The sequence below is a fragment of the Eubalaena glacialis genome, chromosome 11, assembly GCF_028564815.1.
Source record: "Eubalaena glacialis isolate mEubGla1 chromosome 11, mEubGla1.1.hap2.+ XY, whole genome shotgun sequence".
NCBI classification, from domain to species: Eukaryota; Metazoa; Chordata; class Mammalia; order Artiodactyla; family Balaenidae; genus Eubalaena; species Eubalaena glacialis.
Genome location: NC_083726.1, coordinates 114,305,617 through 114,330,133, shown reverse-complemented (window position 1 = coordinate 114,330,133; position 24,517 = coordinate 114,305,617). Strand labels below are relative to the sequence as shown.

Below are 24,517 nucleotides of genomic sequence, written 5' to 3'. Positions count from 1 at the left end.
TTTCCATGACCTGGCTATTGTAAATAGTGCTGCAATGAGCATTGGGGCGCATGTGTCTTTTTGTGTGTGTAGTTTTTTTTTTTTTAGTACTGTGGGGTTTTTTAAAATTTATTTATTTAATTTATTTATTTTTGGCTGCGTTGGGTCTTCATTGCTGCGCGCGGGCTTTCTCTAGTTGTGGCCAGCGGGGGCTACTCTTTGTTGCGGTGCACGGGCTTCTCATTGCGGTGGCTTCTCTTGTTGTGGAGCAGGGGCTCTAGGCGCGCAGGCTTCAGTAGTTGTGGCACATGGGCTCAGTAGTTGTGGCACATGGGCTCAGTAGTTGTGGCTCACGGGCTCTAGAGCGCAGTCTCAGTAGTTGTGGCGCACGGGCTTAGTTGCTCTGCGGCATGTGGGATCTTCCCGGACCATGGCTCGAACCCGTGTCCCCTGCATTGGGAGGCGGATTCTTAACCACTGCGCCACCAGGGAAGCCCTGCATGTGTCTTTTTGAATTATGGTTCTTAAACAGTCCCCTTATCCGTAAAAGGAAGCAGCTAGGCTGACTGTTACCGCCGACCTGGGTTCTTGGATTCTTTAATCAATAGACATTGTTAAGAGGCCAGACAACAAATTCAGGCAAGGCTTTATTGGGGCCCATGCTGCAGCAGCATGAGCTGAAATCAAGGAACAGATTCCCTCGGCGGGGTAGGGGGGAGTAGGGGGAGCTGGCCCCTTAAATGGGGTGAGGGTATGGATGGATGGGTGGATCGGGCTGGAGGGGGTGGCTTAGGGGGTCTGCCCACCCCCCTGGCGGTGCTGTGTGCAGGGATCGTGGCAGGTGGGTTTTGGCCTTTTTGTATCTTACTGTTCATGATTTGCCCCAACTGTGCAGGCACGCAGTTATTTTTAGTTCCTTATAGTTTCTTTGTATTCTGTTGCTCGAAGAGAGCAGACATTTGTCCAGGTGCAAGCACTGCAGTGAAGGGTCCCACGTCCCACATCCCAGCCTGTCTCATAACCTGTTTGCTTCCAGCTCTGACATTCGGGGACTCTGTGACTCCCTGTGGGGGAGGGAGGCTGCTTGCTACCCAGCTGTCTTGGGAGGAAGAAGGACTGGGGGTTCCTGGGAGGGCAGCAGGTCTGTCCAGGGGGTTTGGGAATGTGGGAATATGAGCCAGCTCCCCTGGTTCTCTCCTTCCCTGTGGCCAGTTCCCACAGTTTTTCCAGAGTTTGCCTTGAGGTTTTAGGGTCATGGGAGCAGGAAGCACTGAGGTGCTAGGGGCTGGCTAGTGGGGTGAGGGCGCCTGGTTCTCTAGGGAAAGAAGCCACCAGACCTGCAGGGGGGAGGGGAGGAGGGGGTGAGGAGAGAGTTCCCATCCCTCCTCCCCATCTCCTGAGCCCAGTTCCCTCAGTCTCTGGCCTCCTCCAGAATGGAATTTTCCTGGCAGGACCAATTCTGACTCCAAGCTGGGGCCTGGGGCTGATCCTGGGCCCGGATGCCTTCCTGGGAAGGGGAGGGCTGCAGATAAGAACGCAGCCTGCAATTCCAGGCCACTTGCCTCGGGAAGGGTCTCTCCCAAGGCCAGCAGTGCTGGCTGTGGCCTCTGCAGGCCAGGCTTTGCCCTGGGATAGGGGGCTCCCGCTGGCGCCCCGATCGGCATCTGGCCCAGTGGCCATGTCCTCCTCAGTGGCTCGTTCTGGGGTCCAAGGAGATGGAGCTGGCGGGAGGTGAGTGGAGCAAGTGAGGGGACCCGCTGTCAGGCAGCTGCCAGGTTGCCAGGGCCATGTGGAGCCCTAAAAGGAAGCAGCCCGAGGGTCAGGGCGGCGGGGAGCCAGGGACAGAGCAGACGTCCCTGCAGAGCCGCGTCCACGAGCGGTCAGAGAATGATGGGCCTGCGTGAGCGGCCCTGGGTGATTCCTCCAAGGGCCTTTCTCCCCGGTGTCTCAGCCCAGGCCTAGCCTGCACCTCCTGCTCTAAACCACCCCCATCCAAATGCCTTCCCTCGAGGTGGCTCAGCGTTAATTCCATCCTGGGTGCCCCCATACGGTGATTGGTGGTGACTCCCGGAAAGCAGTGATCAGTCAGCCACGTCTGTGAAGGCGGGGAAAGGGGTGTGTCTGCCAGCCCTGCTGTAGGAGAATCAAAAGCTTCACCTACGAAAGCTTCACCTAGTTCACGCTGAGATGAGAAAGGTCGTCAACCCCAGGACCAGGTGCTAATAAGCCATGGGGTCCATCCTGTTATTATTCTGAATGGCCAGCGGGAGTCCGTGAGTCCTTGAGTCCGCTTGGACTGAGGTGACCGGGAATAGGTGGACAACGCGGCCTGCAGGCCGACCAGGCCGGGGCTGGGCTCCTCCCGGCAGGAGCCGCTCTGGACAGCAGCTGCCGGGTGCCGGGGCGGCTTTCCTTGCTGCTGGGCTGGTCTCCCGGGCCCTCCTACTGCCGCCGGCCCTTCGCGCTGCTCCCACCACGCAGCCTGCTGGAGCCGCCCGACTGTCCGCTCCCCCTCCCTTCCTTTCCCCAGAGCATGGTGACCATCTGTCCTGGGTTTCCTAGGAGAGGCCCATTTTATCATTTCCTCAGTTAAGGTGGTTTTATTTATTTATTTTTTTAAGACTCTTTTTTTTTTTTTTTTTTTTTTGATGTGGACCATTTTTAAAGTCTATTGAATTTGTTACAATATTGCTTCTGTTTTATGTTTTTTGGTTTTTTGGTCGGGAGGCATGTGGGATCTTAGCTCCCCGACCAGGGAGACCAGGGAGGGATCGAACCCACACCCCCTGCGCTGGAAGGCAGAGTCTCAACCACTGGACCACCAGGGAAGTCCAGGTGGTTTTAAAATGCATTTAAGATTTAGTAAGAATTTTCAGCTAAGTACATTTATATATCAGGAAATATATGGCAGACTGTCCTGGTTTCTGCCTCATTCCACACCTAGAGGTGGTCTCTGAGCTGCTCACCTGCCCCCAGACCCAACCTTGACCTTGTTGAATTTGCTGCCTCACAGAGGTTTTCCTAGACTGTTTGCTCTAACCAGCCCCTCCCATCACCTCTATCGCACCACCATCCACTGTGTGAAAAGATTGGTCCATTTGTGTATTTTGGACGGTACCGCCCAACATGAACCCCTGGAGAGCAGGCACTTTGCTCAGCCCATCACCGCACATCCCCCACCCCTGGACCAGTGCTGGGCACACGCCAAGCACCAGATGTTCCTAAGCTTGTTGGATTTTCCCTGTTCTAGCACTGGCATCTTCTAGCCCATTGCTCTCAGCCAGAAACCTGTGAAGCCTGGGCCCCCTTGTTGGAAGCATTCTAAGTCAGTGGCTGATGAGTCTGAGGTTGCCCCGTCTAAAGGGTCACTACAAGAAAGAGGCACTGACCATAGCTCTCCATCCGTATGGCGGGTGGACCCAGAGGGCCTGGGGCACCAGGGGCTGTCTGCCTTTCTACCAGAGGGCTGGCCCCTCCTCCTAGGCCTCGAGGCCAGAAGACTTGGAGAACGGTGCCCCTTCCCATGTCCACGCCCCATGTCCCCACACAGACAGCAGCAGTCCCATTTGGCCCTAGGCCCTCTCCCAGGCTTGGGCTGAGCCGGGTCCCCTCAGGGGTGCTCTCGAGGGACCAGGCCTCAGCTTCCTGGGTCAGAAAGTTCTCAGGATGGGACAGGTCAAAGCCGGCTCCAGGCTTCTCCTGGAATTTCCCGTTTCCTGGAAGGAGGGTGAGGTCATGTTCCTTTTCACTTTAACGGGATAATGGGGCCCAGCCTGGGGTGCTGTCTGGATTTCTGGGTGTTCAGAGGTCTGGTCACCAGGAGAGCTGGATACCCTTTTTGCAGGTGTCCCCAGACCAGCCATCCCGCCCAGTCGATTCTCTCCCTCGGTGCCTCAGCTTTGCTGTAAGGCTTCTCCTCTCCCCGCTGCCAGGAGACATGACTCTGGGGCAAGCCCCTGCTGTGGAGCCTGATCTGCGCCTCGCACGTGGTGTGGGTGCCGGCCGAGCACCCTGCGCCTCTCTCCAGCCCGGATTTCAGTCTTCTTTCGGGCATCACAGTCACCCACGCCTCTGCAGGATCTTGGCATCCCTTCCAGCTCCAGCAGGGGAGCCGGCACACCTCGGGCTCCGTAAGTGTTTGCTCCACTCCACTCTGTGGCTCTGTGACTTTTCCCAACAATGTTCCCCCAATCCTTTCACCTGGGCCTGTTCCCCTCCACTTTAGGAAGGATATACCCTGGGCTTCTCAACCCAGACCCTGTGATTAGAAGGTCGGGCTTCAGAGCTGACATCTGGTGAAAATCACCCGAGGCTGATGACCAAATGTGGTCAGTAGGACCCTGACACCCCAGCATACCCTCAGCCTCCATCATGGAAAGCCGAGCGGGGCAGATGGAGTCCTAGCTCCCTGGACCCCCACTCTGCTGGGGTGCACGTTGGCCGTCGTGGTGCTTCCTCCCTCCAAAGCTGCCCTGGTCGCCACTGAAACCTTCTCTCTTACCAGGCTAGAAGGGGTGTGTGTGTGTGTGAGTGTGTGTGTGTGTGTGTGTGTTGATGGGGGTCACTCTCTGGCCCTGCACCCCCAGCTCTGACCCAGCTCCCGCCCATCAGATGGCTCCCGGCACCTAGCCCCGTTTGTTTAGGAAGGGGCTCCCTAACCGTGTCACAGGGTAGCATGGAAGGGGTGACACCCCTGTGGCCAGAGGAGGCCCAGCTGCTGCCCTGGGCCCTTGCGATCTCGCCAAGATTTGATCTGAGGTGGAGCCCCCTCTTGGAGAATGAAAGAAACAGAACCGACACAGTTTGCTCAAGTGACATATTTCAATATAATCTCTAAAACTCTATGAATTGAACAGATAAAATACCTCTGGGCTATTTTGTTACAAAATATTTGCCATTTGGATTAGTTGCTGGGTGCAGCCACCCTGCCTTTCTTTCCCTAGAGAGGCTGCTCTCTGACGGGGGAAGGGTGTATGCAGGGGGAGGGGTGCAGCAAGGATGTATGTACAGCAGGACATGGGGACAGACGGACCGACGGTTATCGGGGAAACCTATTGGCACAAAGAGACGTCTGGCAGGCGGGTGGGGGGGACAGGTGGGGCGGCGGCCAGGGGCCTGGGGCTGATCACGTGGGTGCCTTTGCACATAGGCAGCCAGGCTTCCAGGACAAGCTCCAGCTCTGGAGGTGGGCTGGCCCCAAAGTGGGTGGGAGAGCTGGTTTCACCTCCCGCTCCTGATTCTGGAGTTGGGGCCAAATGGATAAAACCGGGAGGGGGCCCGGTCCCCAAAGTAAGGCCTCGAGTGTCGATATCGCGGGGCCACCTTGGGGTCCTTGCGCGTGTGCCCAGGAGGCTGTGTCTGGGAGCCCAGTCAGCACCCCACCGCCCCCCTGGCCTGGGGGTGAGCGGGAGGCCCGAGAGCATTTCCAGCTGGGCACTCCGGGGGGATGGAGGCCCTGACGTGGCCGCAGCCACGGGGAGGACACGAGGCTTGTCACAGCTGTCTGGGGGCTTGGCTCTGGGGACGGGCACGGAGAGGGGTCCCAGCCTCAGCCTGCTGGCTGGCCCGGGGAGGGAAGTTACCGAGGCCGGGAACCCTTGCTTCCCCGACTGCGAGGAGGCCCCGCCGCACCCTGCCCCAGGCCTTCGGGGATTCAAACCCCTCAGAGCTCAGAATTCGCCCCACATGCTGCTGACCCCAGGCTGGTGTGCTTCCTCGGCCAGGACTCCAGTGCCGCCGGCGGGGCCCAAGGCAGCCACCGCAGTGACCGGGGCCGGCGGGGAGCCCTGCCCAGGGGAGGGCACGGAGACACCGGAGCTTCCGGGCCCGCAGAGAGACGCTCCACGTACGTGCCAGCCCTGAGGCGCCTGCTGGTCCCAACCTGGAAAGTCTGGGCGTCAGCAGAGTGGGAGGGGGGCACCGTGTGAGCAGGTGACAGGGGCCCAGTGGCTGGGACTGTGCCCCCATGGCTCCCACCCCATAAACATATCTAGCCACTCGTCCCTCCTCTTGCTTCTGAACCCACACCCCTGCCACCCAGGCCTCGGGCACTGGGTGTGTGAACCGTGCGCCCCATCGGTCAGCCGCTCTGCCCTGAAAGGCTCTGATCGGAGCGACCGTGTGACAGAAGAGACACAGGAGAGGGGCCGGGACAACAAGGATGGGGGCGGGGCCGGGGGGAGGAGACAGCAAGTGGTCACACGTTACGGACACCCGGCTGATGGAGACAGGGCCAGAATACACTCGCTAGGGGACAGCATAATGACGCCTGGCGATCGCACACATACACACGCAACTAGGTCACCTGGGATCTCTGAGAGCAGGGGGAGTCCGTGCCTCCTAGCGGCCCGGGGGCCTGCAGCAGGGCTGTGGGGTAGGGGTTGGGGAGAAGCAAATGCACTCTAGATCAGTATTCATCTCCACCTCTTGGGATGTCTTGGACCTGGGCTCCGAGAGGGAGGGGACCTTAACGAAGGACAGCAGTGAGCTGTCGGCTCAGGACCAGAGGAGGGTCCAGCCTGGCTCGGGACCGACAGTCCCTGGAAGGGTACCCCCCAGGGTCTTTGAGGCAGGGCTGCGTGAGCCCTGTGGGGCTGCACAGAGGTTGGCTCTGATTCTGCTGGGCTCTGGGTTGGTCAGCAAGCCCTCTTGGCTCTCCTTGGCGATTTTGAAGGTGTAGGGACTCTTCCCCCCTGCTGCAGGCGGGCCTGCTGCCTTCTGGGGTACGGGGGGCGGGGCTTAAAGGGCTCGTTTGGGACGGCAGCGGGGGACACGCCAGGCCTCTGGAGCACCTGCCGCTCCCGCCCACTTCTGCGTCCACGTCCCTCGTGGAGGCCATGGAAGTCATTCAGGAGGGGGCCTGGCCCTGGGCCGGAATCCTGCCTCTGCTGGCTACATTCGCCCCTGGGCCCACCCCTACCCCTCCCCATTTCTGCTCCGATACTGGGAGGACCTGGATCTCCTATGTATGTGTTTATGCCCTGGGCGCACTTTGCACTGGCTGGGTATGACTTGGGGCTAGAGAACAAGAAACCGTTTAAAAGGTGCGTTTTGTAGATACGTGACCTCCTGATTCCCTGGTTCTGTTGAACTGACCAAGAGAGAGCTGAGACAGGTGCCCCCTCCCCTCCCCCCCTTTCCCAAAGCTCTCCTGAAGTCTCGGCAGCCCTGGGCAGGCAGCGCCCCAGCCCCTGAGAAAGCAGGAGAGGCCCTGGGAGGAGGGGAGTCTGTGGCCAGGACAGCCAACATCCCTGGGCGCAGAGGAGTCTCCTCCTGAGACTGCCGGGCTTGGCGGGGGGCAGCAGAGAAAGCCCCCTCCTCATGCCTCCCCCTGACCTGACCGCTCCAGGGATCCAGGGCTGACTGTCCCCCACCCAGCGTGGCACCCAGTGCTGGGGCAGTGAGCCAGACCACCTTCTGTCTAAGGCTTGGGTGCTGGCCACCCAGCCCTCACGCCTGGCAGACTTGGCCTGGAAGCCGGATAGGCCCTCAGTCCCTGTTCCAAGTGGCCAGAGTAATGGTGGGGGGAGAGGAGGCCTGGCCGTGCCTGGCTGTGTTGGGCCCCAGGAGAGTGAGGGGTGTCTGCAGATTTGGGGGGAGGGTCGCTCAACTGAGCAAGGGAAGCTTGGGCCAAGCAAACCAGGTGCCAGGGACTGGGATTCTCTCTCTGAAACAACAGTGGTGAGTGGCCAGGAAGGCAGCGCGCCGGGCGTGGGGAGCAGCGGGGACCCCGACGCAGCCCCCCGGACAGCAGCGTAGCGGGCGTTGCCGAGTCTACACCAGGCTCCTGGCGCCGCTGGAGCAGCGCCGGTGCAGCAGGGAGCCAGGAGGGCAGAACTGGTGGGGGTGGTTGTAGGGGGGTGGGGCGGGGGGCAGGGGCGGCTGGTGGGCCGCCTTGACGGGGGAGCCCGGGCCGCCCAGGGGCACGGAGCTGCAGGAGTCGGAGGAGGACGAGGCGTAGCAGGAGAGGGCCTGGCTCAGCAGGGGCTCCATGCGGGCCAAGCAGGGCTGGTCCAGGACGATGACCTTGACAATCTGCTGGCACTGCACCAGGGTCCCGGGGGCCGTGGGCGGCGGTGGTGGCAGCAGAGGGGGCTGCGCCCTCAAGGGGCTAGGCTGCAGGTCTGGCGCTGGTGCTCCCCTCTCGGCCCCCAGCCCGGAGTTGTGCTGGGACGTTTGAAGCCTGTTGTGAATTGACACCTAGTTTAGAAACAGCCAGAGAAGCGTGAAATGTTACAAGACTAAGTCCCAGCTGCTAGGACTGGCCACCCTGGGCCTCCCTTCCCCCCCTTTCCCCAGCCCCTGTGCCCACCAGGGGCTCGCAGCCCTCACCTCGGCCCACTCCCCATCTCTCCGCCACCCAGAGGGCACCCAGCTGCCAGGCAGAGGCGCTGAGCCTGGGCGGAGTCCAGAGACGCTGTGCTGTACCCCGGCCTGAGCGGCCTGGCTCCTCCTGTGGGATGGGCGGCTGGACCGATGGACTCAGGTCCTGCTGGGTGGCCCTGGGCCCCGGGTGGGCGCCCACCCGCCTTCCCACCAACCTCGAGCTGGAAAAGCAGGGGTATCTGCCTGCGCCCTGCCTCCCAGGGGTGTGTGGCGGACACAGGGACAGAGGAGTCAGGTGGCTTGGAGCTTTGCAAGCCCCTAACCCTCCCACCAGCTTTTTAAAGGGAGGCCTTCTCATCACTGTGAATCACAAAGGTGTCCAAACCCTGGAATGCCAGGGACCCCGAGGGGTGATCTGGACCTGCCCCATCCTCCCAGACTCCCCAGGGCCGTGCCCACACATTCGAGAGCGGCCAAGGCCAGAGCCAGGTCCCCAGCTGCCCTTCTGGCCCAACCTGGGCCCTGGAGAAATCTGTCCCGCTGCAGGAGGGGGAACCCAGAAAGGGCTCTAATCTTTCCCCCTTGGGTGGGGCATGAAGGGGTGGCCCATGGAGGGCACTGGGAACTAGCCTGGCCTCCTCTTGCTAGCAGGGGAGGTGGAAGAAATAGGAGGATTCTGGAAGGAGAGGGGTTTAATTCCTCATCCCTCCAGCTCACCAGCCTGTAGATATGACACACGATCCCCTTCCGACACCTGGGCCCTTCAGGGAGTGGCTGAGAGCCTTCTCTCTGAGGATGTCCTTGGGTACCACCACCCAGGCCCGCTGCTCAGTGCACGGGGGGCGGAAACCGAGGCTGCAGGGGAGGGGATCCTATGGCCAGGTCTAGACCAGGAGGGCCCTGCCCTAAACTATCTCAGAGCCCTAAGCCAGCAGATCCTGACCCTATTTACTGGCAAAAGGTGCAATTTCAGGGACGCCCCCTCCTGGGTCCGGGCACTGCCCTGGTGGGCTGCTCGGCTCTCCAGCCCCGTTCCTCTGCCCTTGGGTTTTCACAGGCCCCCACCGCCAAGCTCCGCAGGCTGCATGCTCTACTCTCCATTCTCAACCGCCAGCCTCAGCAGTGTGTTCTAAGCCTGAGCTTCCCCCGCCTCCCAATTAATCAAAGGAGCCCCGGAGCCCCTCAGTGCCCTGCCAAGCCCTGGGGTGGGCCGAGAGCAGGGCTGCATCCACCACCCTCTCGGGGAGCCCTCTGTGGTCCTCGCTGGGACAGAAGGCTTCTGTCCACTGCTGCTGGGGAGGGGTGGGTGCGGCTCCTTTCCCCACCTGCTTGTCTTCTGAGTTATTCCCTGGGAGAAAGTGGCCTGAGACAGCGGGGCAGGGCTTCTGCTCTCCGCCCCCAGACTTTACAGCTGCCCTTCCCCAGGCAAACGCCTGGCCGCCCCAGTCCAGACCCTCCGAGCCCCCTGTGGCCGCAGCCCCGGCCTCACCCTGTACCTCCTCTTCGCCTCCCCTTCCCGTCTCCCCCTCCACTGTCTGCACCTCCCTCTGGTCAGTAAGTGAAAAGCAGGAAGTGACAGCAAAACATTCCCTCATTCTGACCCCCTTCTCACCTCCCTGCTGATGAAAGAAAGAAGAGAGAGAGAGAGGGAGAGAGATAGACAGAGAGAGAAGATGGAACATGATAGCAGGGCTGACAGCTCAGACAAGCTGGAGAAGCGCCTGCCAGCGGGGTGGCCAGGCAAGGACAGAGCGGGTGGAGGACGCGGGAGCTCAGGGTCCAGCTGAGAGGCCGGCGGGGAGGCTGCCTCTGTGCAGGGGAGCAGAGGCTGGCAGAGCCCTGGGACTAGCCGGGGTGGCAGCCTTGCAGATAGCCACGTGGCCCTCTGGGCCGGGGAGCAGGGGATGATGGCCCCCAGATCGCGGTCCTCCCTGGGCAGGCGGGGCTAAGCCGCAGGCGGGGCTGGTAGAACAAACCGAAGGGCTGGTAACTTCGTGCGTTTATCTGCAAGGCTGGAGAACAGGCAGCTGCAGGATGATGGGTGGAGGAGGGGCAGTGGGGGCTTGTCAGCTGCTGGGGCGGGAAGCTCCTCTGTGAGAAGGTGCCTCCTCCAGACACAGGTGTGTGGGGGGGGGAGAGAGGAGAAGCTGGGGTTTTCTGGGGTGTCCTGGGGCTTCCCCAAGCTTAGTCAGGCTGGGGGCAGGGCTCCTCCCTCAGAGCCCGAAGTTGGGGCTCCTCCAGCTTGGAGTGAGGGTCTGTGTGAGCAGTGAGGGTCCCTGGAGGCCTGGCAGAAAGGAGTGAGGGGCTCACCAGGGTCCGAGGGGAGCCAGTGGGGAGGGCTGGGGCCCAGCAGGCTTGCAGGGCGACTGCGTGCCCCGTCCCAGGTGGCCGCCGGGGGCCTGGCAGGCACCAGCTGCTGCTACTTCTCCAGCCCCCTCCCTCCGATGTGGACCGTCTTCAGATGCAGCAGCCGCCCGCCCCCACTCCCGGAGAAGCCCTAAGACAGCCCCCTCCCCACCTCGCCTCACTTCCTCCTCCACATCCCACCCCGTGGCCGGCTTTCCAGATGCACCAGCTGTTCTGGGCGGAAACTGTACCCTCCCAGCCGCCTCCACTTTCCCCAGAGGCATCCAGGAGGGCAGGGTCTGCCCCGCCGTGCTCACTCGGGCAACAGACCTAAGGGGTGATTCTCGAAGGGGCCAGGCTCCCTGCTACAGAGGCTGGCAAGATGTGGAGGAGGGAACCTTGGTCTCTGATACGGGAGCATCAGGACCACGGCAGTGTGCGGGGCGGTGGATTCAGGGGACTGCGGGAGGGATGCGATGGGGGTGTTGGGGGCTTTATCTGCACGCATTAGTCTGGGAGCTCGGCCTGGGGGGCTCGGCGGGGAGGGCGGGCTGGGGAACGGGAGGGGGCACTGTGGCTTGATGAGGTGCTGGAAGAGTGGTATTACCCATGCTAGCAGTAACTTTTAATTGTATCTCTTGAAATTGGTAAAATGGTGAGTCGGGCTGGGGAGGCATTGATTAAAACCTGAGAAGAGAAACAACAGAGACAGTGAGAAGAGGGCAGGGGGCACAGACTCACTCACCTGGGCAACCAGGCCTCCACTCACCTCCGCCGTGCTCTCCGCCGCCTTCTCCGCCGGTGCCGCTTCCCTTTTGGCTTTGAATGCAAAGAGCACAGGGCTCACTCTCCACCTGGCCCTGGCCCCCCGCACAAAGCCCTGGCCCCGCACAAAGCCCTGTCTCCGCACAAAGCCCTGGTCCCGCACAAAGCCCTGTCTGCGCCGCCCCGCAGCCCCCAACCAAGCCTCCCTGCAATTCAGTGCGGCGGCCGGAGACTCCAGGGCCCCCACCACTCCGGGGGCAGTGGACTGGGCGTCTGAGCCCAGCTCTGCCACATACTAGCCGTGTGACCTTGGGCAAGACGCTACACCTCTCTGGGCCCTCGTGGACTAGAAGGTCTCTGACGTTTTTCCTTGCTGGGTATTGTGGGGTCTCCTTTACCCACAGTCAGAGCGCCCCATGCGGACTGTGCAGGTCGGTTGTGAGGAGGCCTTGGTTCTTGGTTCCCAGAGCAAAAGGGGCTCCTCTGTGTCTGTGGCGCAGGCTCCGAGAGGGAGGGGCCACGTTCCTTTCCTGTTCCTGCTGCTTAGCTGAGTGGTGAGGATTCAACGAGCTGCACGAGCCACAGGGCAGGGCCTGGCACAAGTAGCTGAGAATGGCTCTGACTGCTACCAGGGCTTCCTGATGGGCCTGGCACAGCACCAGGGACCCTGCAGACACCCGGGGACAGCTTGATGATTTTTTCTGGCTCAGTCGCCCCTGACTCCCACCCCTACCCCCAGCAGGCACCCCAGAGCCCTCGGCCGGGGCCCCTCTGATTTCTCACACCCCCGGGGAGGGTGCTAGTTCCCTTGCTGTGCACATCCCTCTGCTTTCTGTAGCACAAGGGGAAGCTGGGGAGGGAACTGATGGACAAGGCCCCGGAGATACACATCAGGGCCTGGCCAGGGGCTGCAGCTTCCCAAAGAGGCAGGCTGGGCTGCAGAGAGTGGAGTGGGGCAGGGTGTCCGGGAATCAATCACGGCTGAGGTTTGACTCTATTACACAGCTGTGAAAACAAGCGTGTACTCTGACCTTGTAGAAATAAAGGGCCAGGACTTCCTTGGTGGCGCAGTGGTTAAGAATCCGCCTGCCAATGCAGGGGACACGGGTTCGAGCCCTGGTCCAGGAAGATCCCACATGCCACGGAGCAACTAAGCCCGTGAGCCACAACTACTGAAGCCTGCGCACCTAGAGCCCGTGAGCCACAACTACTGAGCCTGCGTGCTACAACTACTGAAGCCTGTGCACCTAGAGCCTGTGCTCAGCAACAAGAGACGCCACCGCAATGAGAAGCCCGCGCACCGCAACGAAGAGTAGCCCCCGCTTGCTGCAACTAGAGAAAGCCCGCACGCAGCAATGAAGACCCAATGCAGCCAAAAATAAATAAATAATATAAATTTATAAAAAAAAAAAGAAAGAAAGAAATGAAGGGCCAGCTGAAAACCAGGGCGGGTGGAGAATTATGAACGCGTGGTGGCAGGTCAGACGCATACACAGAGGAGACACCACAGTGAGGGTCTCCATGAGCTAAAAGAGCCCCGAGTCTTGCGTGGAAAACAAATCTCCTCTCCCAGCTGGTGTGACCAGTCCTGTGATGCTGATACAGCATCTCGGCGCCACGGCCGTAACCGGGGGTTTGGAACCAGCATGGAGCCCACTGGAGTGTCTCAGCTCAAGCTGACGTCTTGCTGGGACCCTGGCTTTCCAGGGCTTAGCACAAGGCACACGGCAGGCACTCAGTAAGTGTTCATTAAATGTAGGAATTAATTAGTGAATTAATTAGTGAACAGTTCTGGATGGTTCTCTGGGGCTTGCTGGGATGGGATTTAATTCTCATGCCACCTCTCCTAATTCTTTTCTATTTGGGGCAGATGGAGCAGGGGTGGGGGGGTGAGGGGTGGAGGCAACTCTTCCTGTCTCCCTGCAGGTTGGGGGGAGGGGGGAAGGGGAGGGGGAAAGGTAGGAGGGGCAGTGGGAGGCAGGGAGTGGGTCTAGAGAACGTGGCCAAAGGTGATACAAAATCTGAAGCTGGCTTGACTTGTCTGCAGTGAAAATTCAACTTGAAGAAATCATTTGAGAAATTGGGTTTGAGGGTTCATCTGGGTTTCAGGGTGCTGACTCGGGCCTGGGATTAGAGAGTGATGCTGGCTCATTAGGGAAAGGTCTTGATGGGGCAGATCAAGATTTCCAGACCCTTCTGGCCACCTGCCTTCTCACCTGCTCCCAGCCACAGACACGGCATTTTCTTCTCACGTGGTTTCCCTTTCCCACACCCCTAACCCCCGGTGTGCGGAGGGAACAAGCGGGCACTGGGGCAGGATGTCGGAGCCCTGAGCCTGATGCTTCCAGGGGGAACAGTGACCTTTGTAAGTGGGCACGTTTCTCTCTCACCTTCCCCCTCAGTCTCACTGCTAAAGCCCCAGCAGATGAGGCCATGGAAACAAGCCTTTCCCTCAACCGAATCCCCAGGACCCCAAGGCCAGGGGCGCTGAGTGGCCTCCACGTGGGCCAGGGCCGCAGGTCTGGAACTCACCTGTGGGCGATCCCTGCTTCGACTGTGGGTCCACCTGGGCTCCCCCGGCCTTGAAGGAGAGAGTCTTCGCTCCTTGCTGCTTCTCCAGCTCCCCTGGGGAATGGAGAGGCTCGTGAATGGAGAGAAACCCTGACCTCTAGCACACAGAGGGGAGAGGAGAAGTGAGAGGAGAGCAGGAGGAGGAGGAGGAGGAAGAGGGGCTCCCAAACACACGGCACCCGCTTCATGTCAGCTTCAATGCTGGGGGTGGCAGCCCGTTCTGGCAGCCAGAGAGCAGGTGGAAGAGGTTGATAAGAGGGAGGCAACAGCCTGGGTCTGCATCCTGGCTCTGATGCTGCCTGGCTGTGTGGCTTCAGGCAGGTTACTTATCCTCTCTGTGCCTCCCTTAAGGGGACTGCAGTGTCCACTTCAGAGTGTCATTAAGAGCGTCGCAGGAGGGGACTTCCCTGGTGGTGCAGTGAAGAATCCGCCTGTCAATGCAGGGGACACGGGTTCGAGCCCTGGTCCGGGAAGATCCCGCATGCTGCGGAGCAGCTAAGCCCGTGCGCCACAACTACTGAGCCTGTATGCTGCAACTACTGAAACCTGTGTGCTGAGAGCCTGTGCTCCGCAATGAGAAGCCCGTGCACCACAACTAAGAGTAGCCCCCACTCGCCGCAGCTAGAGAAAGCCTGTGCGTAGCAACGAAGACCCAACGCAGACAAAAATAAAAAGATAAATAAATTTATTTAAAAAAAAAAAAAGAGGATCACAGGAGGAAAGACATTAAGGCACTTAGAACAAGGTCTGGATGTTGCAAGGGCTCAGTAAATATCAGCTCCTGTGATGACATCAAAGGCTCACTTGGTGTAGCAGCCTCAGCACCGCTGGTGCCGTCCAGCCAGCTGGCTGAGCTCCCCCGACGAGGAGGTCCCAGCCGCCCGAGGCCCCGGCAGAGGTCTGTCTGGCTACTCGGCTTTAATTCCTCTCTCTAGACTGTAAACCTGTTCCTTCCTGCCTGTTCTCGGTGGTGCTGGAGAACGGCCAGTTACCCTCCTTGGAGATTTGACAGCCGTTATTAAATCTCTCCTCCGTTCCTCTTTTCCAGGAGACATCACTCAAGTTCCTTGTATTAAAGCTACTCTCTTGGGTCCCATTTTCTGCCTGTCTAGTCGTCTATAATCTGGGGGCACCGGCCTGCAAACCCCAAACCAGAACCATTTGTGCCGATTGCCTGAGTCACACCATCAAGCAATACTGAATATTTTTACTGAAGTGAGAGTGGCTCTCTCTCCCCAGAGGGGCCGTCTTGGCTTTGGAGAAGTTAGCGTTGTAATTACAAGCAAGGCATCCGAGGAACCTGGGTGCCAGTCTTGTTCTGTCACTGACTGCGTGAATTTGGACAACTTCCTTAAGTTCTGTTAGACTCAGTTTCCTCATTTGCAACATGAAGATAATACTTCTCACCTCCTGGAAAGATGTAGCAACAATTCATACAATAGGCTCGGCTTTCAGCCCAGTGCGGGCATGTAGTAAGTGTTCGAGAAACGGGAGCTGTGGCTACTTTCTCCTGTTTTCTACTTCCTTTTTCCCTGCCTCTCTGAGCAGCCCTTCCTCTTTCCTCAGCTTTCTTCCCTTTCTCTCCATCTGAAGAACAGGAGCAGACATGAGCCTGGTCCCTGCTCTCCTGCCCTCAGCACACGGATCTTGGCGATATCTCCTCCTTAGTACTGGGAGGGGCAGGACGTGCTGCTCCCAGGCTGATGGGGAAAGGGACTTCTGGCAGCCATGCTGGTGCCCACCCGTGGGCGCTGTGCTCCGCGGCTGTGCGGACCCATCTAGGACATACTGACAAGAGCGTGTGTCTCTGAGAATGTTCTAGATCAACAGCCAAGGTGGCATTGAAAAGAGTCTGTCTGTTACACCCCTGAACTCACGTCGTCAACGGAGAGGAGAAAGGGAATTTACACCCTCCCTGTACCAGGCGATACTGAGTTAGTTTCACAGTCTGGTCTGGTGAGGTTTTTTGGGGTTTTTAAAATTTATTTATTTAATTTACTTATTTTTGGCTGCGTTGGGTCTTCGTTGCTGTGCGCAGGCTTCCTCTAGTTGCAGCGAGCGGGGGCTACTCTTCATTGTGGTGCACGGGTTTCTCATTGCGGTGGCTTCTCTTGTTGCGGAGCACCGGCTCTAGGCGTGCGGGCTTCAGTAGTTGTGGCACGCGGGCTCAGTAGTTGTGGCACGTGGGCTCAGTAGTTGTGGCTCGCGGGCTCTAGAGCGCAGGCTCAGTAGTTGTGGCGCACGGGCTTAGTTGCTCCGCGGCATGTGGGCTCTTTCCAGACCAAGGTTCAAACCCATGTCCCCTGCATTGGCAGGCGGATTCTTAACCACTGCGCCACCAGGGAAGTCTCTGGTGAGTTTTTGTTTTAACCTGATTTCGTTGTTTCCTTACGAAATTATAAACAGAAGCTATCCCCTCATTTTCAGGGTGGAAAGTACATGAACCTTAGAATCAGACTTCACTGCAGCTGCCAGACCCTCCGCTTCTAATCTGCACCTTAGACGCGTCCCTTAACTGCTCTGAGTTCCATCCGTGAAGTGGGGGCCAACACCTGCCTTGCGGCCTCCCCGTGAACACCTAAACAAACCACCTGGCACACAGTAGGTGCTCCAGAGATGCTGATGAAATAGCACCGCCCTGGCGCATCAGCCCCTGCTCAGAAACTCCCACCGCCTTTCCTCCTGCCCAAGGGATTTATACCAATTTAGAAATACTTTTCAACTAAGTGGCCATGTAAGGCAGACCTGGAGTCTGTTTTTATTTTTTAGTTTCTGAATCCATTCTTACTTAATCTTCCTTTAAAGGCTCTTTGAAGCCGCTGCAGTGCTTCACCAGGAAAGCTTGCAGGTGGGCAGAGACCACAGGGCGTCACTGCTCTTTTCTTGAACCAAGAGGTGACCGGTAAACCACCCGGACAAATGAAGAGGCGCAGAGATTGTCTACAATACCTGAACGGGAGCAGTCGGGAACCAAGGCACTCCTTGGAGGACAGAAAGACAACTCCAAGACGAGGGACAGTCAGAAAGCCAGACTGGACTCTTCAAGGAGATGACGTTATGAAAAAATTAAGTGGGGGGCTATTCCAGGTGAGAAGAGATGAAAACCATGAAACCATCAGGTGTGATGTGTGAATCTGGACTGGGTCAGGGGAGGACGCTGCCAGGGAGGTTCGGTGGGAAGAAGTGCTCCAGGCCCGGACCGCCTCGGTTTGCAAGCCCACCTTTAGGGCCAGCTCGCTCGCTGGTCCTGGTCAAACCCAGCAGAGTTCTCTGTTCTGAGGGGCCCACACACCGCCCCACGGCCTGGCTACATGTGCACACACATGTGTACACCCTCAGGTACCTCGCCTTAACTGTGAGGCATCCATCAGCCATGATGGTGCCATGGGGCTGGGGCAGGGAGGGCTCGGGAGGGCAGGAGGGGCCTTGCTCGCCCACACTCCCTCCGCAGGGGTGCAGGGAGTGTCTGTCTGCAAGCGACCCTGCTCCCGCTGACCGGAGCCCGGCCGCCCGGAGGGTCTGGGGTCACCGTGTCCTTACACTCTATCCGGATCTGCTCCAGCTCCGTCACCTCCGCGATGGACTCCTTCAGGTCCTCCACAAACTTCCGCATCTCGTCCAAGCCCAGGGCGCAGAAGTGCAGCACCTGCTTCTTCTCGGAGCCCGAGAGCGGGGTCACCAGTGTGATGCCATGAGAGTAATCTGGAAACCAGACCCCAGGCCCCACAGGCCGTGAGCAGCCGCAGGTGAGGAGGGGGCCTCCGGAGCACCTGCCCCTCCCCCTCCCCTGCACCCTCCCCCCTCTGCCACATCCACGGGTGACCGAGACTTACACTCGTTCTCAAAGAGGTGGAACTGCATGCCCAGGAGGCCCACGGACTTGCAGAAGGTGTACGTGGAGGAGCTCTTCTTCTTGGGGCAGAGTTTGAGAATCTGTCCGAGACAGGGGGACAGCCATGCACTGACAGGTGTGCGTGTGTATAAACGTGCCTTACACACCTGGATGAGTGAACACCCAGGGCTCTTGTGAACACAAGTAAACACCCAGAAAGAGACATGCACACACATGCCCACTTACACACTTAGGATACATTCACACACATGTACACACACATACATATGTACAGACACAATATCAAAATACGGTCTTCACTGCACAAAATGCTCCAGTGGCCATTCCCACAGCACTTAGAGGCCAGTCCACATTTCCTGCCCTGGTTTGTAAGCCCCACCTGGTCTGGTCCCTGCCTTACTCTGGCTTTATGTTCAGTCCATGCTGCCCTTTCTATAGCTTGAACGGGGCAGGCTCAGTCCTACCACAGGGCCTTTGCACCTGCTATTTCCTTCCACAACTCGCCCTGCAGCTTCTTGCGTGGTTGGGTTACTCTCATTACTTAGATCTTAACTCAAATGCCGCCTCCTTAGAGAGTCCTTCCCTGCCCAGCCTTTACAACAAACAAAAACAAAATAAGAGAAAAAAAAAAATCCACCTTAATGCCAGCTACTCCAACCTATCACCCTGCTTTGTTGTCTTCATAGCACTTCCCCTAGTTTGATATTATCTTGTTTGTCTTCTTAATTATTTTCTACCTCCCTTGTCTCCTGAAACGCAAGCTGAGGTAGCAGTTGCTCGGTGTACAAATGTTTCTTCGGCACCTTCTGAGCTGGGCTCTGGGACACAGGAGAGGACGGGGGAGCCCGGCCCTCGGGGTGCCAGTGCTGGTAGAGGAGGACCCTCGGGGTCAATCAGTGGATCAATCCATCATCGCATAGTAAGCCAAAAAGCAATGTGAAGAAACGGATACATAGGGTAACTTCAGAAACTGGTAGGTGTTTTGAAGACGAAGTAGGGTCGGGACTAGACGGTGGGTGGACAGGCCACCTGTGAGGTGGGGGGAGAGCGTCTGCACTGAATGAGGAGAGGCAGGGGGTCGTGCAAGGTCTGGGGAGCTTTTCAAGCAGACGATGGAGCCGCAAGATTAAGGCCTGAGACGGACGGAGCCTGGAGTCGGCCTGGGGAGGCAGCTGGTGGGGCAGGGGGCGGGCGGCAGAGGAGAGGCGGGGAGGGAGGTGAGGTCCAGGAGCTGGCGATGCTGACTCCGCTACTCCGTGGAGCTGGACCTCAGGCGGGGAGCGTTGGATTTGGGACAACGTTAGAGGTAGTGCCAGTATGACTCGTGGCTGAAGAAGGTGTGGGGTTTGAGGAAAAGACAGAAGCCAGACCCTGTTCACTCTGCTTCCCAGCACTTAGAACACTGCCTGGGACATAGCTGGTCCTCATTAAATATTTGTTGTATGGATACCTGTGTTCAAAGAGCAAAGGCCGAGCACCCCACAGATGTGCACAAACACACACACACACACACACACGCCCACACGCACGCCAGCATCCCCCCCTGGGCCCAGGGACAGTGTGGGCCCCCCTCAGGCCTCCTGCACTTCCCAGGCTGTGGGACGGACGTGCAGCCCTGCACCCTCCAGCCCCAGCCTCCCCATGATGAGGGGGATGCAGAGGCTCTGGGGTCTAGTCCATTCGCAGCAGGACCCGGGAACCATGAGCACATAACCTCTCTGTGCCTCGGCTTCATAACTAACAAAGTAGGAAGGATCGTATCTGCCCGGGCTACCTCACACCCCACACTGGAAAGTCAGCCACTGGGTATGCAGCATCATGGCATCCTGGGGGGCGGGGTGCCCTCGGAGCCCTCGGGGGGTCCCCACTCACCACCAGCAGGTCGTTGAAGAGGAACACCTCCCTCTGGTGTGCGGCCTGCTTCTGCAGCTTGTTCACATCCGTCACCTCGAAGAGCCGGCTGCAGCAGACCAGGCGGCGATGGGGCTCTGACAGCACCTGGGCCGGGGCACAGCGCTCAGCCAGAGAAGCAGCCGAGGTCGCAGCCCTCCTGCCCCCGGCGCCCACTTTCCAGAAGAGCAGATGCAGGCCCAGGTTGGCCCTGACCCTCCCTCTTTCCTCCCCCGGGCTCTCCCCCCTTCCTCAGGCTCCTTAGGGAGCAGGGCCCACTTCCTCAGGCTCCTTACGGAGCAGCAGGGCTGGGCCAGAGGGCTTCACAGTGCTGGACGCAGCGAGCAGATAAAAGGTGGGGAAAGGAAATTGGAAAGAGCCTTCGGATCGTGCACCCCTTTCCCTCCGAGGCCTTCGTGAGGGCAGCCCCACATCCCGGGCTGTGCCTCTCTCGGCTGCACACCCAAACACCAGTGTGCAAGAGGGAGGGGTCCCGGGGACACCGCGAATCTGCTCCAGTGTGTGAAAGCCTCCTCAGGGGGCGTCCGCAAGCCTGACAGAGGCTATGACCTCAGCACAGCAGGCTCCGGCCAGAAAAGGCCGGCCCCGCACGACTGGGCAGAAGGGTCCAGCGCAGAGCCTCAGACGAGGTCCCCAAACTGCTCCCTGAGCCAAGAATTTGGGGAGGTTAGGGTTAGGGAGATGGTTAGGGAGATGGAGGCCAGGACCTTTATGTCTACGGTATACAGAGCCTCTGCTGACGTCTATAGAGGATGCTCCCTTAAAAATCATTGCAAACTTGGAAAACGCTGCAAACTGTGACACGGGCTACAACTCAGGGGCCACCCCAAGGATTTGAGAACCCACGTCTAGAGCCTGCTTTAGCCCATTTCCTGCCTTCTATTCAGTAGGACCATCCAGGATGCCCAGGACCCATACCACCCCACACCTCCCTATCTGGCCATCCAGATGCTTCGACCCTAGAGCACCGGGCAGTCTTTCTCAATATTTCACTTCAATCTCTCCTGCCGCAGGAGCTGGTCGCAGGGAGCAATGAGGAAATCGGGCAGGTGGAAGGAAGAGGGTGCCCTGCACAGCACACGGAGGCACTGGATACAGTAACTACAAGTGAGCGAAGAAGGGGAACACATTTCTGAAAGATGAGGAGGAGATGGCAGGAAGAGGGAAAGGGAAGGAGATGGAGGCAGGGCCTCTGCAGCCCCGGGAGGGGAAATGATCCCCGCAGTGCGCGCGGCTCTGTGGCGGGCACTTACTGTCTTCGTGCCCACGATGGACTTCTCCACCTTGGTGACGTACGTGACGTGGTCCTCGTTCGACTTGAGCTCCTTCTGCTGAATCCTTTCGTAGATGCCGACCACCAGCTCCCTGGGGATGTCGGCCCCGTCATCCACACCTACGGCCGCGGAACGGGGACGGGGAGGGGGTGTCAGGGGCCTGGAGCCAGAGAGGGGGCGCCCCCTACCTGACTGCCGCTCCCGAAGAATGGCCTTGATTTTGTCCTTCAATGGCTGGCTCCCCATACCCACTAAAGTAGGGATGAGCTCCTTTGCCAGGCACCGGAGCTACTACCCTAGGGCCCAGCACGTGCCCCCAGCGCCCCCTCCTGCTGCTCCACAGCCAGGGCCTCCGCTCCCCCCTCCCAGGCCTCCTTCCCCATCTCTGAACGCGGCCTCCGTGGTCCTGCCTTTGCTCCCCCCGTTCTCCCGTCTTGACAACCTCCACCCCAGCCCCGCCAGAAGCATCGCTGAGCATCGCTGTGTCGGTCTTCAGGCCCTCCCCTCCCCTCCGGTAGGGAGCGTGGAGCTCAGCGATTAGTTGTTGAGTGGTGACAAGATTCTCCCCTCGCTGGGAGCACGGGGTGGCGGTGGGGGGTGGGTAGTGAGATATTAAGTGAAGGCGAGGAAGGCAGCCCCCGTGGTGGTGCTGTGAGGAGACCGCCACCCATCTTCCACTTCACAGTGACGTTCAGACTCTGGCAGCAAAAAATACCAGCAGGAAATATACCAACACGAAAACAACTTTCCCCGGGAGGTAGAAACAGAGGCAATAAAAAAAATAAGTCTTCTTTCTACTTTTTCTAAATCTTCCTTTAATGATTATATACTCCTTTTTTTTAAGAGGGAAAAATTAAAAATAAAACATCTTGGGCAAGTGCTCTCCAAGGAGTTTTCCTAAGTGCTGAGAGGACGTTACACCTTCTGTGAGCGACCCTCTGTATTGACCCTGTTTCTCCCACATCTGAGTTCGGTTCTGGAAGTCGGGCACCCAGGGGCCTGGAAGAAGCCAGGCTGGGGGCAAGAAAGAGCAGGCCAGGGACTGAGCACACGGGGCTCCAGGTAAAGACGGCAGCTTGCACCCCCTCTGCTGCTTCTGAATGCCCTAGAAAAAGGAATTTTTTTTTTAAAAGGCAGAGACGGGGGAAGAGGCAGTGGCACCAGGGGACCTGGAAGTGGGTGAATGAGGACATGGATCCGCAAACCTGGGAAAGAAGAAACAGAAGCCAGCAGAGAGGTTAGGAGGGTCAGAACCACCAAGGGCTCTGGAGTTGCTGCAGCCCCTGGAGGTGGAGGTGAAGGTGGGCTCGAAACAGGAAAGTCAGTTGAAAATCAGTTTAAAAGGCAATTAGACATCCCCGCCCCTTCCTCCACCCCAGTCTTCTGATGGAGCCTTCATCCTCTGGAAGGGATGAACCAGGAACTCTGGGCTGGGGGACCCCAAGCCCAGCCAAGGGTGGGAGTCTGTGTTGAAAACTGGGGGATGGAGATGATGTCTACGTATTAGGAGACCCCCTCAACCCATTTCCCACAAAGATCTCGGAATACTGGCAGACAGACTCATACCCTCTGGGCAACGGACTGGACATTTCTCTTTTGAGGAAGCAACCAGCACAAGAGAAAATATCTAAAGATTCTGCAGTCAGGTCTCCCAATGAAACAGCTCAACTAAATCTCGCTATGAGAATGTCCATCAGTCAGCAACCCCATACATGCTCAGAGTTTTAATCAGCCTTTTAGTGGCTCACTGTTAAATATGGATGGACAACCAAGTTTCATCAGAAAAAACATCGTATCTTCAGAGATAAATAAGAAGATACTGCATCTACAAAACAGGAACAAAACGCTATAGAAGAGGAACACTTCGAGAGCAAAAAAGAGTTATTGAAAATGAAAAATAAGACAGCAGAAACGAAAAACTTAGTAGGAGATTTGAAAGATAAAGCCGAGGGACATCTTCAAGAAAGTCAAACGAGAAGACAAAGATGGCAGATAGAGAGCTCTGAAGATCAGAGGCTCAAACTGGGAGTTCTAACACCTGAATAATAGGAGTTCCAGAGGAGAGTATGGAAAATGGAGAGAGAAAATGATCAGATACAATATTTAAGAAGAGTTCCCACCTGAAAATAAATTCTAATTAGAGATATTGTATATTGGAGTATATGTATGCAGTTTTCCAAAATAATATAAGCTTATGCAAAGATGTCTAGGCAGTTGCCAGATGGGGCAGAACTTTTACACTTTACAGAATTTTTAAAACTTTACCAGTAGGGACACAAAGGAGTCTGTACAAATAATTTGATCTGAAATTACTATTTGAGGTTAAATATTTTGTGAATATTAAATTATCAGGTCTATCTGTGAGTTAACCAACAACTGGATACAGCTGAAAGTACCAAGTGATTTTCTTTTTTTTTCTTCCAGTTTTACTGCTATATAATTGATATACAGTACTGTATAAGTTTAAGGTATACAGCTTAATGATTTGACTTACGTAGATGATGAAATTGTAAGCATCTCCTTTGCCCCTTTTCTGTTTGTTCATCCCTGTTTTCCTCAGACCTTCATCATAAAGATGAGATCACTAAGCAACATTCAACCTAGCTCCTGATTTCTGCTTTACTAAATATACAAAATGCTTTACTCTTAACCTGTTGATTCCTTTTCTGGATTAGAAGGAGTAAGAATGAAGAATTAAGTAGTTAAAGAATGACTAACTATCTACCCCTAGGTCCCCCTTAGTAAATTTGCAGGTGGACCCCGAGGGCACAGGCGGACCACATGGGTAAAAGAATCCAATTGCAGACAGACCGCTTGAGCAAGACAGCGTCCCAAGGAATATCAGGAGAAGTCAGCAGGTCTGCATGCAATGGAAAAATGGCAAAGAATCTGACCTCCTGCTTTAATGATTAACTGAGATTGTTTCCCCTTTTTCCCTTTAAAATTGTCATGGTTGAGCAGAATCTTCAGAGTTGGTCTCTGGACACAAGTCCACCTTCTCCCCAGATTGCCGGCTTTTCTGAATAAAGCATCTTTCCTTTCTATCCAAAAAAAAAAAAAGAGTTCCCACAATCAGAGGCATGTGTTTCTAGACTAAAAGGAAGAACGTAGTACCCAGCACAATGGATGAAAAAAGGACCATAACAAGGCACATCATGGTGAAAATTCAGAACACAAAAGACAAACAGAGGAACCTAAAAATGTTCAGGGAGAGTGAAAAAACATAGGCAAGAGGTCAGGAATTGTAACAGTAGCAGCACTGACACCTAAAAATCAACGGAGCAACGCCTTCCAAATTCTGAGTTCAATGTTTCCAACCGGGAATTCTGCTCCCAGCCAAATTCTCAATCAAGACTGAGGATAGAAAAAGAAATATCCAGACATGCAAACTCTTAAAAAGTTTGTCTCCAGTGTCCCTTTTCTCTGGAAGTAAACTAAAAACGAGGAAGCGATGGAACCCAGGAAACCTGAATCCAACAACATCAGTTAGGAG

The 24,517-nt window shown here is 57.2% G+C and overlaps 1 protein-coding gene across 2 annotated transcripts in view; it reads right to left on the bottom strand.

Moving 5' to 3' along the window:
* Positions 1-7,752: 7,752 nt before the first annotated feature.
* Positions 7,753-24,517, bottom strand: part of IQSEC3 (IQ motif and Sec7 domain ArfGEF 3) — a 98,387-nt gene continuing 81,622 nt past the window's right edge. Inside the window, exons 8-14 of one of the 2 annotated variants that reach the window (XM_061204937.1) lie at positions 21,004-21,143; positions 19,712-19,837; positions 17,820-17,919; positions 17,527-17,688; positions 13,948-14,040; positions 11,420-11,469; positions 7,753-8,178 (exon numbers count right to left, since the gene is read on the bottom strand). In XM_061204937.1, the coding sequence (XP_061060920.1) occupies positions 7,753-8,178; positions 11,420-11,469; positions 13,948-14,040; positions 17,527-17,688; positions 17,820-17,919; positions 19,712-19,837; positions 21,004-21,143 (1,097 nt within the window). Of the gene's footprint in view, positions 8,179-11,262; positions 11,338-11,419; positions 11,470-13,947; positions 14,041-17,526; positions 17,689-17,819; positions 17,920-19,711; positions 19,838-21,003; positions 21,144-24,517 lie in introns of those variants that run through there. The other variant, XM_061204938.1, reaches the window with a different exon arrangement.